At 37.2% G+C, this 17,332-nt stretch overlaps 2 protein-coding genes across 6 annotated transcripts; one reads left to right on the top strand and one right to left on the bottom strand.

Moving 5' to 3' along the window:
* Positions 1 to 566: 566 nt before the first annotated feature.
* LOC133881880 (mitogen-activated protein kinase 16) lies at positions 567 to 9,282 on the top strand. 5 transcript variants are annotated; one of them, XM_062320973.1, is made up of 11 exons: positions 567 to 1,439; positions 2,638 to 3,046; positions 3,220 to 3,347; positions 3,486 to 3,545; positions 4,947 to 5,096; positions 5,227 to 5,382; positions 5,464 to 5,675; positions 7,102 to 7,203; positions 7,302 to 7,462; positions 8,478 to 8,795; positions 8,891 to 9,282. In XM_062320973.1, the coding sequence occupies exons 1-10, from the start codon at positions 1,416 to 1,418 to the stop codon at positions 8,729 to 8,731; spliced, it is 1,656 nt and encodes a 551-aa protein (XP_062176957.1). In that variant the 5' UTR covers positions 567 to 1,415; the 3' UTR covers positions 8,732 to 8,795; positions 8,891 to 9,282. The 5 variants fall into 5 exon arrangements, with proteins under 5 accessions (XP_062176957.1, XP_062176951.1, XP_062176943.1 ...); XM_062320967.1 differs by lacking the exon at positions 567 to 1,439 and adding an exon at positions 1,977 to 2,098; XM_062320959.1 differs by lacking the exon at positions 567 to 1,439 and adding an exon at positions 2,267 to 2,468 and having other exon boundaries at positions 8,478 to 8,727; positions 8,850 to 9,282.
* Positions 9,283 to 9,970: 688 nt separating this feature from the next.
* On the bottom strand, positions 9,971 to 16,140 carry LOC133881911 (BTB/POZ and MATH domain-containing protein 2-like). Its single transcript, XM_062320984.1, has 4 exons — positions 15,472 to 16,140; positions 14,073 to 14,421; positions 11,186 to 11,462; positions 9,971 to 10,481 (listed from the first exon to the last, which is right to left on the bottom strand). Exons 1-4 carry the CDS (start codon positions 15,888 to 15,890, stop codon positions 10,300 to 10,302), a joined length of 1,227 nt encoding a protein of 408 aa, XP_062176968.1. The 5' UTR covers positions 15,891 to 16,140; the 3' UTR covers positions 9,971 to 10,299.
* Between the last annotated feature and the right edge of the window lie 1,192 nt (positions 16,141 to 17,332).

Here is a 17,332-nt window from a genome sequence, read left to right as displayed (position 1 = left end):
AAAAAAAAAAAACTAATAACATATACACCTTAGTAAATAGATAGATATAAATGTCGTACAAACGCTCGGCTTACTCATAGGTTGTTGTTCGGCGTCCATATTTGAAGGATTTCGGTCCTTGATTTCGACGTCAAGTAAAAGAACTTATTGAAATTGTAAATAACATTAATAAAAAAAATGTTTTTTACATACTCAATAATTACATAGCATTTTTAAAGCTTAAGTGGATGGATTTTTTTTTCTACAAAAATAAAATTTAAATTATATACACATTTAAATGTATCAATTTTAAATCATAAATTTAAAATAAATACTATTTATTTTATTTAAAATGAAGGCATCCTTGTCATTTTTCTACATCCCAATATATAATGAGAACAAAGATTTTTTTGTTTTTTTAAAAAAAAATTATGGTAAATTGATCCAAAGTGAGTGGCAAAGAGGTCTTTTCAAGACCCCAGTGATAATGCATCTGGTCCAATCCCACGCTTAATTAATTACTTTTGTCTGATTCTTGTTATCTCTCAATTACTTTATCTAATTTATAATTCTCATTTCGTCCCTTCTCTCTCTCTCTCTCTCTCTCTCTGCTCCAAAAGGGAAAAAGCCTTCGACTTGAAGTTGAAGAAGTACTTCTCTGCGAAATTTTCCATTCTCCATCTCTCTCTCTCTCTCTGGGATCGAAAAGCACTTTCAATCAGAGTTTTCTGTTCCAAAACCGCAAAGCAATCTGCCACTTCCATTCCTACTTTTCAGCACCAAAACTAAAGCACTTCCATTCTGATCTGGAAACCCATAAACTTTCCTCTTATATATCCATCTATATATTATATATTTCCTCAACACGTTAGAGATTATCGCCATATTTGGTGCTATAAATAAAGTTATTCTTTTTTTTTTTAATTAAATCTCGCTAAGTTTTGAGAACCATCATAGAAGAACTCACACTTCACCTTGTGATCTGTAACCTCTTCATCTCCAGCTACATTTAGAGACTTCCGCCAAGTTTCTTGGTCATTCAATGTTTGTTTCCTTTCTTTCTGCATTAGATTCAGTTGGATTAACAAAATAAGTATTTATTCCTGAGTTCAACATTTAAAGTTGCTATCTTTGCTGCAAGACTCAATTGGGTTTGCCTTTTGAGCTCCAGCTTTTGCTTTTTCTTTTTCGTGAGTTTGGAATTTGGATTGGGTTTTCAGTCGTATGCTATTCTTTTTTTAATTGTTTGCCGTTGATCTAAACGTCACAGTGCCAGTTTGATTCACTGAGGCGATTTAGGCTTCTGGGTCATTGAAATTTCGGTGGAATTTGGTCTAGCTTTTGGTTTTTTGATCTGGGTTTTGAGTGTGAAGTCAAGGCCTTAGATGCACCTATTGGCTTATTGCTTTGAAGGGTTTTAATGCTTTCTTGCTAAGATGCAGCCTGATCAGAGAAGAAAGGTAATTTACTCATTTATGCTATACATATGTTTGCATATGTGTGTATATTGGCTTATATTATTGGTTTAAAATTAAGTGGGCATTGAAGACTTAGGAAATGCTCCTGTATTGCTGATATTTCATTCCTATTGGAATCAAATCGCTCACGTTCGATAATAATTTCTATTCTCTCTTATGTAATCACCATTTGTCCTCTAATTAGTTGTATTCCAATTGTACTGGACCTTTTGTATGGCTTCCTGTTTCTGGATGGGATGAACATTTTTCGACTGCTATGCTAGATGCTATGTCCCCATTGGAATCCTGTTGGAGGTCCCACTAGGGTACTCTTGTCGTGTGAAAATTACGCGGTTGTGGTTAATTTTTTATTTATTTTTATGTGATGTGATGTGATGTTATTTTTTATTTTTATTTTTTCATTTTAGTTTGGAGACAGAAAACTTAGTCTGGTGTGAGATGAACATATCTTGATTTTCGCATTTTGATTACGTAACGCATCTGACTGACCTTTTTTTATTTTTGGGTCAGGAAATAAGCAATCTCTAGTTTCATGTTCCTGTTCTTATCCCCTCTTCCTCTTCATTTCTGTCAGTTCTTGAAGTTACCGTTGGCCCTTGAATTTCTGTTTGATGCAAAACGCTAATTTTCTTGTCCTTATTGTGAGAACCCCCTGTGATATCCCTGCAGCGATTGACTAATTTTTTTTCTTTTGTATCTGCTTCTGCTGTGGCTTCACTGTATATGTCAGTTCTAATTTCTTCATCAGAATAGATGAAAAAACGTCAGACATTCTCTTCTAGATTGATTTATGGAGCATTTTTATTGTTTTGTTTTGAACTCTTGTAATCTAATTGGTAAAATAGAACTTGCAGGCCAAATATTTCCACCGACCCTTGCATTACATCATGGTTGCATGTTAAACAGTAAATAAAGCCTTAGGTAATGCGGGGTGCCAAAACAGTTATTGTGCAAACAAACCTGATGACTATTAATAGGCTGTCAATGACCTTTTCCTCTCCAAATGAACTAGTATGTAAAATCTTGCTGATACTAAGCATACAAAAAATCTGGTTGTAAATTACATTTTAGAAGAGATATATTTTAATCAGATTATGTTGCAGATCATATAAACTCCATTTTGTAGTGCCACTTAGGGTATCATGTTGATAGAATTGCTTGATTTAATATGGTGTTGCAGTCATCGGCGGATGTAGACTTTTTCACGGAATATGGTGAGGGGAGCAGGTATCGAATTGAGGAAGTAATTGGTAAAGGAAGCTATGGTGTTGTTTGCTCTGCATATGACACACATACTGGGGAAAAGGTTGCGATTAAGAAAATAAATGACATTTTTGAACATGTGTCAGATGCCACTCGCATCCTTCGTGAGATTAAACTTCTTAGACTCCTGCGTCATCCAGACATTGTGGAGATCAAGCACATCCTGTTGCCCCCTTCCAGGAGGGAATTCAAAGATATATATGTTGTGTTCGAACTCATGGAATCTGATTTACACCAGGTTATTAAAGCGAACGATGATTTGACACCAGAACATTATCAGTTTTTTCTTTATCAGCTTCTTCGTGGCATGAAGTACATACACACAGGTTATAATCTTATAATTTAACTGTAGAAATTTTATTACCTACATCTTTCCACTGTAATTACATTTTTGATATAAGCATATGTAGGAATGTTTATAACATACACTAGTCACTAACTTGCATTATTACTATCCCAGGACTGATTTTTTTCTTTTTATTGTTTACTTGTCTTGTAGCAAATGTCTTTCATCGGGATCTAAAACCCAAAAATATCTTAGCAAATGCTGACTGCAAACTCAAAGTCTGTGACTTTGGTCTTGCAAGAGTAGCTTTTAATGATACACCGACTGCTATATTCTGGACGGTAATTTTTTTTTTTCCAATTATCTGCTATGATTTTTTTTAAATTGGCCTTGTGGACATTAATATGCATGATATTATCAAAGTGATGGTTCTTAGCCAGTATGTCTAGAATTGATTTTTAGAATTCTTGGGGTTGCAGGACTACGTTGCAACGCGCTGGTACAGGGCCCCTGAACTGTGTGGATCCTTTTTTTCAAAGGTGCAGGAGTTACTAGCACTTTGCTTTTGCTTGGAAGTTGCCTGATCTTTTCATCAGATTTGTGATTCTTCTGTTGCAATTATGGAGTCATTACCATCCTTTTGTGTTTGTATGTCAAATATTTTTTGTTCATCATCACATCCTCTGTTTTCTCTCTTTCCAAGTGAGTTTTGTAAAACTTCATCTTTTGTGGATTTTCTTTTTTTAAAATAATTTTTTAGTTATGCTTCTCTTTCTAATTATGCTTTGTGCCATACGACTTGGATTGCTGCTACTCTGGATTGGACTTTGTTGCAGTCACCTTTTTTTTTTTTCTTTTTTTTTTTTTTTAATTTTTTGTTTATTTTTTTGACTACTTCTTTGACTTAGGTAATCCGTAGATTTGGAACACTTTTAAGAGATACGAAATCCTACAGGGATGTGATTACATTTGCAATCCTACTGGCAAGAGTTACAATTTGGTGGGCCAGGCATTCATGCTTGTAAATGAGCAGATGCCCAGCTTTGCTTTTCTCAAAGGTCAAAGCTGTACCTGGCTTGAAGCTGGCCTTTTATCTTTAAAAAGAAAAATAATCCTTTAGTTACTTGTAAGGCTTAGCTTCACAATGTTGCTAGTAATTGTTTAGTAGATGTTCAAGTGGCTAAACATATATGACCACGTTGTTATGCCTGTGCTTAGTGGATGTATGTGCTCTCACATGCAACCTTGCATGTAAGGGTTACTATAGGCTGGGCAGGTTGTACATTATTAGCCCAAGCCTCTCTCTTCAACAACCACCCCCCCCCCCCCCCCCCCCCCCCCCCCCCCGCTCAACATCCAGTGCTCAGATCTCTAGATGTTATGGTCACATGTAAGGCTCTTGGTTGGATTAACATCTATGGGGAAAATAAGCTTTGCAACCTTAAAAGTGTTGAAAGTATCCAGCAATTGGGTACATGGCATGTGTTTGAAAAGATTAGGCATAGAAGAATTATGGATTTGAAAATGTGAATGATGTTGGAAGGATGGTAAGACTAGTAAACTTTCTTTACATATCTAATGGTACCATTAACTTAAATAACCAATGAGAAGGACGCCTGAGCTCCCGATTGTTGAGGCAATAGCTCTGAAGGATCTATTCAAAGCACTTATTGATGGACTCATAACTGTGTTTTTCAAAGGGTTGGATATGGTATATATTTTATTTCCCTGAAGACCTTGATATTGTGAAGGATTATTCAGTTTGACCAATTCCTGGAAATCATCTTACTTCTGGTTCCTTTTGTGCCATAAAATAGCTGCTTTTAAGTTAATGTTATGAATCAACTTATTTACCTGCTGATGGTTTCATTGCTATTACAAATTTCAGTCTTAATCTCCTTTCTTGGTTATACCTGATCATAATTATGTTTTGTTTTCAGTATACACCAGCAATAGATATATGGAGCATTGGCTGCATCTTTGCAGAACTTTTGACTGGGAAAGCTCTTTTTCCTGGAAAAAATGTAGTCCATCAATTAGATCTGATGACTGATCTGTTGGGAACACCATCTGCTGAAGCCATTGCCAGGGTATGTTTCCTGTGATTAACTTTGTTCTTTACATGGATTTGAGTATGTTGTTATGCACCATTGTTCTGTTGCTTGTCCTCATCCATGCAACAATTATTTTTGCTGAACCATATTGGTATTATATTGACAGGTACGCAATGAGAAGGCTAGGAGATACTTGAGCAGCATGAGGAAGAAGAAGCCCATTCCTTTTTCCCAGAAGTTCCCAAATGCAGATCCACTTGCACTTCGTTTATTAGAAAGAATGCTGGCATTTGAACCCAAGGATCGACCTACTGCTGAAGAGGTAAAATATTTATGCTTGTTCATCTTACTTTTTACAATATATATTCTCTACTGAGGTGAGATATTGTGTTCATGTTGTCAGGCTCTTGCTGATCCATATTTTAAGGGCTTGGCCAAGGTTGAAAGGGAACCTTCTGCTCAACCAGTTACCAAGATGGAATTTGAATTTGAGAGACGAAGGATAACCAAGGAAGACGTACGAGAGCTTATATACCGAGAGATTCTGGAGTATCATCCAAAGATGCTGAAAGAGTTCTTGGAGGGAGCAGAGCCAACAGGCTTCATGTATCCAAGGTATTCTTATCTTAAACTCAATACTGATTTTAGTACAATCTCTATCTCTGGCTTAAGTACAGAAGCCTGACTTTAGGGTATAGGGTCAAGATCTGCAACTGACCTAAATTTTTTGGTCTCAAAAACCAATTTCATATATTCATGCTGATGCTCGCCATGGAAATTTTTGTTGGTGTTCCAGGTTTTCTCTTTCTTGGCTTACATTCTTGTCGGACTTTGCAAATCTTTTGGGACACATGTTTTTCTACTTCATGTAGTCTTGAATGCCTGTGCATTGATTGTTTAGTATACTATTAATTCCGTTCAGAATAGGAACCTTCTTTCTTAGATGCCTGAATAGAGAAAACATTAGTAATCATTCAGAGTTACCAATCCCAATTCCCAACTATTTATCTATGTAACTTTGTAAACTACTTTTCCAGTCTATTTAGGGGCATATCTTCTGTACTAGTAGACATGAGGTTTAATCTCATCTTGCTATGTAGATTTCCATTCTCCTTTTGACCTGTTTAAGCATTCTACATGACTCGAAGCTTTCCACTCTTAGGAAGCCATTACCTGATGAGGTTGGTTCCACAAGAGCTGGGTCCTCGGAATACAGTCTAACCCATCAGCCATTTTTCATGGAATGGCTGCTCTCAAGACTCAAACCTATGTATTTGTCTTTGACAGCCTGAACCACTGTGCCAGAATTCTGCCAACGGTGCACTTGCACTTGCACTTTCGACTCCTATAAGTTTCACCTTTTGGAACTTATAATCTGAACCCTCAGCACGATTATAGCTGTTAATGCTAACCATTCAAGTGAACGGTAAGCAGTCATTTCTTATATTTGGCCAGAAAGAGAAAAAAAGGAAAAGGAAAAAAATACTGAGGAGCTACAAAAATTTTAGTGTCTATGATATACGTGAAAGAATGGGTCAATACGTCTTCAGACGGAACTTAGCCAGCAGTAACTTATGTGAAGCTTACAGTGTGACCTATTGAACCATAAGCATGACGGCATGTATATATGCTCTTTGCCTACAGCCATGAAGGCTAGAATACACACTTCTTGAACCCATTTGAGCAGTTTGGGTACTGTTTTTTGCTTAATGTTTAATGGTTAAATGTACCATGGTTCTGCCTTTACAATTGGAATGCACATGCTTTTAGTATCCAGGCTCTGTTTGATTTTGAGAAATTAGATTTACTATGGAATGTGAAGTCTGCTAAATTGATATTTGGTTTGATGAGTGTGGGATATAAAATTTGATAATTGATCCATTGGTATGGAATGCAACCAAATAATGTTGTTATGGTCAGGACCTCCAAAACCAATCCGAATCCTAAAAAGCCATCCAGCCAAACTAACCTCGGAATCTTTTAGTCTAATTCACTTAATGGCCTAAATTCAATTTGATTTTTTTTTTTTTCCTTCATGCAGTGCTGTTGACCATTTTAAGAAGCAATTTGCTTATCTTGAGGAACATTATGGAAAAGGTGGTACTGTTGTACCACCTGAGAGGCAGCATGCATCATTACCCAGGTTCTTTTATTTTAGCAAGTATTTTAGTTGTGCTGCTATGTTGAGCTGCCTGCTATCCATGCATTGTCTAGTCTGCTGATAAAAGGATAGCGCTGCAGGCCATGTGTATTATATTCAGATAAATCAGCACAGAATTCAGCAGAGGTCACAGATGATCTCTCCAAGTGTTGCATCAGAGACACTGAGAAGCCTCATATGGACAGGAGTTGTGAGATCCCTATGGCACGGCTTCCTCTACAAGTTCCTCCAACAATCCAAGGTGTGTATTTTGTATCTGATTACATATGCTTTACATCTTTATTTTTGTAATGATTTCCTTGTTCTCTCACATATAAGGGTGTTATCGAAGCGTGTGAACTAATATTTTAGCGACACTCTACATTCTTGTTCTCCCATGGTTGACAAATGCTTGTGTGAACATGTGTGTGCATGTGCGTCTCTTCTATCCCTGACAAGTTTTTTTATTTTAATCTTTTTATTAGTTGGTGTTTTTCTAAATCTGAAAGCAACAAAAGTTGATAATGTTCAAATATAGCTGTCATAGGCCTCCCATCATACAATATTAAGACTTTTTAGTCTAACTCAGCCAAGCTTTAATCCGAATTAAATTGGGGTTGGCTTTATTGGATCCTACTGATTTTTTTTTTGGGTGGGGGGGAGGATATGGCCTATTCAACATTTGTTGAGGATCAATTCATATTAAACGACTGAGTTTTATACCGGCTGTCAACCTACCACAACCCTCCCCTTTTCTCCAGCATTGGTATTGGCTGTGTAATTGTTAGAAACATTCAGCACTTTCTCAGGTGAAGTGGTTTTTTTAGTCTATTATATGATTGTCTTACAGAAGCGTGCATGCTGATATAGATGATTCATGGAAGTATTGTATTCCAATCCTCATTTCAAAAGTGGCAATTCAAAGGGGTTCCCAGAAGACTTAGATACCTTAAAATAAGCCCCACAACTCCTTCCATTCCCTAAATCCACACACATTCTGCCCCTGATTCAAGGTGCTTGGAACATACTACTATCAGTAGGCTTTGTCGGAACTAATTCATAGTTTATATGGACATGTGCAAATAAATACAGTTAAGCACCATTTTTAGCTTGAATACATGCATAATAAGCGCTTTACTCTTTAAGAGTCTAAAACGAAACTTCAAAATTGCTACTCTCTCACCTCTGATTCTCGCATTGCCTTACACCGTGGTTCCTCAGCTTATGTGAGTACATGGTGTAATATAAACTCTGATTCTGAATTAATTAACCTGCAGGAGTTGCTGCAAGGCCTGGGAAAGTCATTGGTTCAGTGTTGCGTTACAACAATTGTGGGGCTGCAGCAGCAGCAGAGGCTCTTGAACAGCGGAGGATGGTTAGAAATCCAGCTGGTTCAAGAAGAAACCCGAACTGTAAGAATGATAGGGGTGAAGATGATATGGTTGAAAGTTCTAACGGGCTGCAGCCAAAGCCTCAATACCTGGCAAGGAAAGTTGCTGCTGCTCAAGGTGGATCTGGAGGTCACTGGTAATGATTCTATGGTGTTTATTTTGTGCCGATCTCAGCCTGTTTAATATTAGCCAACTGAGTTCAAGGTATAGTCAATCATATTCATCCCAGATTGATCTGCTGCACAATTGATTCTTCAGATATGACAACGTAATTCGGTCCGTGTTACAAACTCGTGCAGGCACTTGGAAAGTCTGCTACTTTTGCTGGTGAAGTGGCTGCTGCAAGTTGCAATTTACATTAATATTTTTAAGTTCAACGTGGTTCAGGACTCCGGTCCTTGACCTGACTCTCTGATTCCTAAATAACTGAGATAGCAGATGCATCTAGTCATGAATGAGCTGAAGGCAAAAACTACTGATTGACTTTGTATTTTTTGTATTTTTTTTTTTTTTGGTTCTCCTCCTCTGTAAGATTGAAGAAATTTCCCTTTTTGTTTGGGGGGTGGGGAGGGGGGACTGTTCTCCTTAACTGTAATATTGGTTGTATCCAAACGAGGATCTCTTTTACTAGAACATTTGAGCAGGAAAATTTGTTGGCATAACTAAACTGATAGATGGGTTTCTTCTGTTAGAGGGACTTTTGGTACCATGTATTTATTTGCGCTTTGATTGCTGCTTCTGCATGAGCCTTTTAGAAAGGAAAAAGAACCTTGAAACAGGTAGCATTAGCGGTTGGCAGGGTGTTCACATCATTCTAGCTTCTTGGTTTTCTGCACTTGCCGAGTCGCCAATAAAAAAAAACCTTGTTATTTAACTCTCTTTCTTTTTCTTTTTCTTTTTGTTCTTTTTTTTTCATATGTGCTGAAAAAAAGAGCAAAGTTCTTCGTATGATATGTAATTTATAAATCTTGCTGCTGGATTTCTGGATATTATATTTTGCTGCAGTTGGAACTTGGAAGAGTTTTCTTTGTAGAACCTTAACGTTGGTATATAGGGAAAAATCAACTCAAGATTTTTTTCCAGCGTATTTGAGCAAATCAAGGGAGTTATGGTAAATACCCCATGAATTAATAGTAACCGTTAACCAGATTTGTAACTGGGTTGTTAAGAGCAATTGAAAAGAACTTCCAATGAATTTTGAAGTATTTGTGCATTCTTGCGTAGATATTACTTGCAGCAAAAACACCGAAGTTGGTGCCACTGATTTCTCAATTTACTTGCAGCAATAAATTATAATTTATAAGGTATCTATTATCTATCTGAGATGCTTTGCGTGGAGAAATATGTTCAACCAATGCCCTAGGCTACACCATACATAATGATATTCAAAGCAAATAACATAAAAATAGTATCTGATCAGAAGCTGCAGGTACAATATTCTCAACCGCAATGTGTCTGCAGACAGAATATATCAATATATGGCAGAAAACCGCAATGTGTCTGCACACAGAATATATCAATATATGGCAGAAAACTACTCAACCTTTTATATTACACAACCAAATGAACCACTAGTATCAATTTTTTTTTTCTTTCTTTTTCCCCCATAGAAATCAGTAATTGTTAGTACAATCCAAAAATGGCAGAACTCTAACAAAATCTTTTCTTATTCTTGCAGCAAAAGGTTGTCCTAACGGTCAATCCTAAATCAGTATAACCTTGGTTTCACCCGCCTTCCATTCACATCACTCCCGTCTAGGTAGGGCGCATTATAATAGGCACGAGCCTTGACAGAATGCTTGCCAATCCTTGCCACATATTGCAGTAATTCAGCGAGGACAGAGGGGCAACTTTCCTTCAAATATTCAAATCCTTCTGTTTGCATCACAGCTGAAAAAATAAACTCACCATATGTCACAAACTATGCATTCATAAAGAAAACGGGGTAAACAATTAACAACATCTGAAAAAACTGACTAAATTAATCATCAAGAACAACTTTTCGCTGAAGTTCAATCATGAATGATCAGAGATTTTCATTCTGAGTAATCAGAACCTGACCTCTTATTGAAAGTCATGTCACATTATCAGATGGCTAACACTAGACCAACTTTGTATATGACATTTCAAAACATTGGCTGTCTCAAGGCCAATTTCTTACAATTTTAATTTTTAATACACCATGCACAAAATTCCCCACAACAAGAACCTGCATTCACGAAATAAATGAGGCAATATAGTAAAAAACAGGTTTCAAATAACTTGCATATAAAACACACAATGCTTTTGTAGATGCCAACCAACTAAAATAAAAAGTGATAATTACAGCAGAACAGAGAGTATCAAACATCACTACCCAATCTAATAACACGTTCTTATACAGGAACCTCTGCTTCTAGAACCGCAGTGCCCATGCAAAACGTAGTATAAGGCTTCTCTCACTTACATGTCAGGCACTGACCTCACTTCCCAAAATATTTTAATATGAGTAGCCTATATGGTTTAATTAGTTAGATCTAGATCTAAACATGTCATTTCCTATAGTACTATGGAACAGCATTTTGGACAAGAGAGGTTGTGCTGAAAAGTCTTACCTCTTAAATTTTCAGGCAACGAAATGAGTCTAAGACAAACATCTTTCAGTTGGAAGCAATGGTGCTGCTCTGCCAAGGCCAATGTTGTTGCAACAGTGTTTATGGCAACATTCTCACAAAGTTTAGCCTCACAGAGCAATCTGAGCCTCTCAAGGGCATATCGGTCTGCTGCTGCGAGCAGATGTTGAGCCATCGAAGTAGAAGCCCATTTAGAGTCTAGACCAAAAAGCTCTTGCATGTCTGGTAGGGCATCCCAGTATATGAAATGAAGTAACACCTGCAGGCATCGAACCCACAAATAAAAGAGAACAATTATATTTCATACAAGCTTTTCTATTTGCATTGCAATACTTAAGAGAACCAACTGAACCTTTATGGAAACCATCCAAATGTCTTTTAGCTTAAAAGCAGAACCCTATGGAAGACAATTAGATACCAGTGCTAACTTAAAAGATAATATGCTTGGTCACATATATGGTGAAACATGAGTGCATGAGGGGGTACTGGAAGCAGAGTCAGGCATCTTATCACTTTGATCAACTTTATCTTTGCTCCAACTCCATTTCATTTTCCAGTAAGGTAAATGGAGCCATGAGATCCTGTGTCCCATTGGAGTTTCACAAACAATTAAGACCCATCTAATTCCCTTCTAACCACAGTCAATGCTAGGCCAAATTTAAAGATACAAGTAGATATACAAAATTCCAAATTAAACTAAAATGAATAAAAATATGTTAAAGTATTGCAGCAGCCTGCTAAAAAAGCAGTGATAAATTTTCCTATGATTATTATTATTTTTAAAAAAAAAAAAAAGAACGGAAACTCCTGCCACCAACTTGTACAAGTTATGGACTAATGCAAATAGAGCAGTCAGGAAGAGAAGCATCAAGATAATAAACCTTGGCTGGAGCGAGTAAGATTGGTGTACAGAAGCAGTGCCTTACAAGAAAAATCCAGATGTATATTCATGGATATGTATGTAATCCTCCTGTATGGAATTGCAATTACTCACCAAACAAGGCAAATAACCAACAAAGGTACCTCTTCCTAAGAACCTTACAACATGCTGTATAGCTGAAGACAATCTCATACAAGATAAATAACTCATCACTACTAACTCTGAAGCACAGGAGCTAGAAGAAGTTTTAGAACATGTGCATTCATCACCAAAACATCTGTATGCACGTATTGTCCAAAAAAATTTGCACAATGCTTTTATTAAATACAGAATAAACATATAAACAAATTATTTCATAAATTTCATGGTTTCAGCAGCAAGAAAAAACACAACACAATAATTGTTAGGTCGTGATTTACACATAATTATTTAGATTAAACAATATGAATATGGTTTTCCTGGAACCTCCCACAACAGTTAGGTCGTGATTTACACATAATTGTTAGGTCGTTTCCAGGCCGTTTGATGCTCAACAAAAATGCTGAAAATGGAGATACAGCAGGGTGTTTCAGGGAAAAGAGCACCATATTAAGGACATTATAACGGGATTTCTCAGAGCCTTCTTATCAGGAATTTTAGTTCAACCTACTTCGGCAGATTCGTGTACCTTTGTGGGTGTTATTGATTTTTTCTATTAAGTATCCCCCTTTCTTAAGGCATCTTTTGAGAGTGACTAAGGCCCATTGGACTTTTACATAGTATCAGAACTTTAAGGCCTTAGATAATGTTGGGTCTTCCCTCTCGTTATAAACGTGTTTGGACAATAGTGCCACACATGAGGAGGTGTGTTAAGAGTCCCACATTGCCAAGGTATACTTGGGTTGTGGGCTTTATAAGCCTTGAGCAAACCTCTTCCCTTAAAGGTATCTTTTGTGGAAGAGTAAGACTTAATGGACTTTATCATAGTATCAAAGCAGGTTTCTTGGATGGTGATGGGTCTTTCCCTCCTGGTTGAACACGTGTTTGACTAAAGTTGCCACATATGAGGAGGCGTGTTAAAGTGTCCCACATCGCCAAGAGATACATGACCTGGGCACGTTATAAGTCCCTCCTCTCTCAAGGCGTCTTAAAGAGAGGATTGAGCCTTCCCTTCAGCTGCCGCTCTAATGCAATACACGTGTTTGGACAATAGTGCCACATATGAGGGAGCGTGTTAAGTGTCTCCCTTTCTTAAGGAGTCTTTTGAGAGTGACTAAGGTCCATTGGACTTTTACATTTTCTATATTAAGATTTAATTGTTTTGTGTTTTTCTCCTTCCCCTTCCTTTTATTTTTCAAGTAACCTTTTGTACACATCCTGTTTACTTTGTTCCCACCCCCTTTATAGTGATTTCTTTATAAGTAATTGAAATATCATTAAAATTTTTTTTTTTTTGATAAGTAAACGAGAAACATCATTAAAATGAAAAGGCACAACCCAGGCACACAGAAAGTATACAAGAGAAACACCTAGCTAGAAAGAGAACAAAGATCAAGAAAATCATGAAAACTAAGCAAATTAGGACAGGTGGTGATTTGAGAACAAACATATATGCACCAAATAGTAAATAAGCATTAAGAAAAAATGATTGAATGTCAAAATATTTTGTAACTAAGAATGATCAGTTCTCTTACTGCCTTCCCATAATTGACTTGATTAGCAAGCACACGGCCAATTTTAGATAATAGAACAAAGTGAATAGCATGTGCGTTATAATGATACAATTGCAAATATTGAGGGAAAAAAGAACAAAAAGAAACAAACGCAAAATGAATGTGGTTATCTATACGATAAATAGGGACAACAAAACCAATTAGGCTTTTCCTACTAGGTTGACAACCAGTAACCACATTTGCTTCTGAACAATCTGGTTTATGCTAGATGGCTGATCTATTGTTAATTGATGTGTAAAATGATCATGAGGTTAGAGAGAGAGAGAGAGAGAGAGACCTTAAAAACTGGAGCCATCATGTCTTCAACTTTAATGGACTGACTGTTTTGATCCTTCATTGGACCAAAAAGTTGTGACCTGAACACAGGTGAGCGTGCTGCAAGCACCAACTTGTGAGTGGCAAATATTTCCCCATCAACTTCAAAAGTCACATCAGCTCCCTTTCCACTTTCTAAAAGCTTCCCAAACTGCTGACCAATATCAGAAGGTGAAACTGCTATAGAGTAAATCTTAGGTCCCTCTGTGTGCGAGCTAACGACACCAACACAACAGTGAATTATGAGACAATCATCTTTGAGGTAGTCTGATGTCTCCAGAAGAGTTCTTTTGAAGAAGCGTTTGTAACCCCTGCAAAATCCAACAGCAGCATCTACTTAATTCTGTTTGACATCCAGTGAAATTTTTGTGAAACTAATGAAAATTTGTACCAAGAATAGGGATACCAGACTGGTATTGCCCACGATGACAAGATGAACAGAACAATTTGCTCCAAGAGATTCTGCAAGTCCGACAGAATATTAATGCATTGGTCTCAGTAGATGCTGCTTTCTTATACAGTTACAGGTCACTACGAATGTCGTCGCGCTCTACTTTTGGTGAACATAAGAATTAATGCATGCACACATATGCAAAGTTGAGAGCATCTATTATGCCTGAGGACTTATGAAGAGCACCGACCAAAAACTAAATATGACGTCATAAAGAGGATAGTACTTTTAGCTCATTCATCTGATTCTGCTGGTCTAGGAGTGGCTCCTATATTTTGGGTTCCAAATCTTCAGGCGCCCCTAAGTCCTTCAAGCCCAAAAACCATGGCACCCTCGAAAAACATTCAGCATGCAGTCGCTCATAGAATCCATACATCCAGCCCATTAACTTTATCTAAGGACGGATTCCTGGGAGGCATGCTCACCTAATCCTCAACCCCCTATTGGAATTTCATTTATCTGTCCACAATTTTGTCTTTCATTTAGCTACCATACATACAATCTTTTTCCACTTCTTTTTTTTTCCTAATTCTGGAACAAGCAAAATTTTCAAACCAAAATGGCCATGAATGAGTTGAAATCTCAAACTCTTGAATACAAAAATCTATTTAACATAAACCCTTTCGAACCTGTAACCATTCATGCTTAGAGACCCTTAAGAGTAGTTTACTTTAATGAACCACGTTCATTCATCTTTTTCCTTTCTCAATCACATTTCTTGTTATCTTAATTCAAAACCCAACAACCAAATTGAATACCCATGTCATCAATCAACAAGATACTGCAATTGCACTAACACACACACACACCAAAAAAAAAAACCCCAAGAAACCAAGAAAGCGATAAGATTGACAATAGCAGCAATCAAGAAAAGCAGTTCCAAGAACCCTTTCATCAAAGTCAAACGTACCACATGCTTCCTCGATACTTGAGGGCGTAGGGCCCGCCGTCGAGCATGCGATTGAAATGGCTGTGGACCTTGTGGTTGTCCCTGCCACTCTGGTCCAGCAGCGAGAGCTCGAAGAGCGCCCGGACGTCGGTGCCCTCGCTGGCGAGCGCGACGAAGAGCGAGACGTAGGCGGCGTTGTCCTCGGCGCTCTTGCCGTCCGGGTAGAAGTAGATCGCCCAGGCGTATCCCCCCACCGCGAAGGTGTCGGAGGTGATGTACTTGCCGATCCCCATGCCCTTTGCCAGGGAGAAGCCCTTGATCTTGAACTCGTGCGTCCCATTCACGGTCTCGGAGCGGGAGGTCGACGCGGTGCACGTTGACGGCGATGCCAAGATGGGTTTGATCGCCACGAATTCTCTTCGTGGTTCGTTTGTGCCCATCAACTAAGAGACCACCCTTGATATTTCGAAACAAAAACCGTTAATTTCAATTTGATAATTCTGGACTTTCTTGTCGGAGTTGAGGATATCGATATTCAACGGAGTCGGAGAGAAACGGAAATTGATTGGAAATTGGGGCTATCCAAATCAACAGACTTATTTAATTCTTTCTTTATACCAATGTCGTCGTACATAAAATCGGTCGGAAACCATGTGAGGGAAACGTAATACATTGTCCCATCTCATGTATTTTTGTCTTAGTACAATAATTACAACTCTAAAAATGAATTAACTGAACTTAAACATTAAATACTATATAATAATATTATTATTATTTTGATTCAAATATGAAAAAGGGAAAAGAAAAATTACAAACAATTAAAAAATAGAAAAAGGATGGGCAAACCAAACATCCCGAAACACACAGAAAATAATGCTAAAAATTAGGGCTGACAAAACAGGTACCCGACACGACCCATTTAAGTTAAACCCAAACACGACCTGTTTATGTTAACGAATCGGAGCTCCAGACATGACACGACACGACACGGCACGGCAATCTCACAGGTCACCCGACACGACCCTTGAAACTGGTTTAGCATGATGGGTTGTATCGGGTTTGACCCGCTTAGCTTAAAAATGCTTTTTTTTCTCTTTTTTTTTTTTTTGGGGGGGGGGGGGGGTTTGGGTATTTAAATGAAATAATAATAGTTTTAGCAATTCATTTCTAAACTCGTAGTAGGCTAGTACCAAATCACTTAATATGCTTAATTATCTAATCAAATAACAAAAAAAAAACAAAACAAAACTACATAATCATAACAAATTTACAAATACAATAAACTACATCATAATTGTCTACTCTTGATTCATTGAATGACCTACAAATATGCTCATTGTCCATCAGATTGGGTCCAACGCAAGTTAGTTTGGCATGCCCATCTTTGTCATTTAGGTCCAATACCTAAAGGAAAAAAACAGAATAATTACATTAGGAGGTGAAAAAGTTCTGAAATTTTTTTTCTATGGCTCAAAGACAAATGATGATAATCAGATATGGAGAATTTCTATCAAGTGTTTGTTTTTTCAACTTGGTTTAAGCCAAAATATGTGATCCTGAAGTACAATCCTCTAGCTATTTGTAGGAGTAAGCATATAATTCAATCAAAGCAACAATTCAAGTGAAACAAGTATGTGTATGTACACAAACAAATCAGTTATTCACTGTTATATCTGGCTCATATAATATATGAATACATGACAAACATGATCTGTTAGCATGGCTTATATGATATATGTACACAAACAAATTAGTTGGTCTTAATATGCCTTAACCACTGTACAAAGACATAAAGTGACCCTTTTTATTAATTTAAGATGTCTATTAACATTATTCACTTTCTACAATTTAACTTTTTAACCATATACCAATTGCATGTAAC

The sequence above is a fragment of the Alnus glutinosa genome, chromosome 1, assembly GCF_958979055.1.
Source record: "Alnus glutinosa chromosome 1, dhAlnGlut1.1, whole genome shotgun sequence".
NCBI lineage: Eukaryota > Viridiplantae > Streptophyta > Magnoliopsida > Fagales > Betulaceae > Alnus > Alnus glutinosa.
This window is presented reverse-complemented; position numbering and strand designations above follow the sequence as displayed.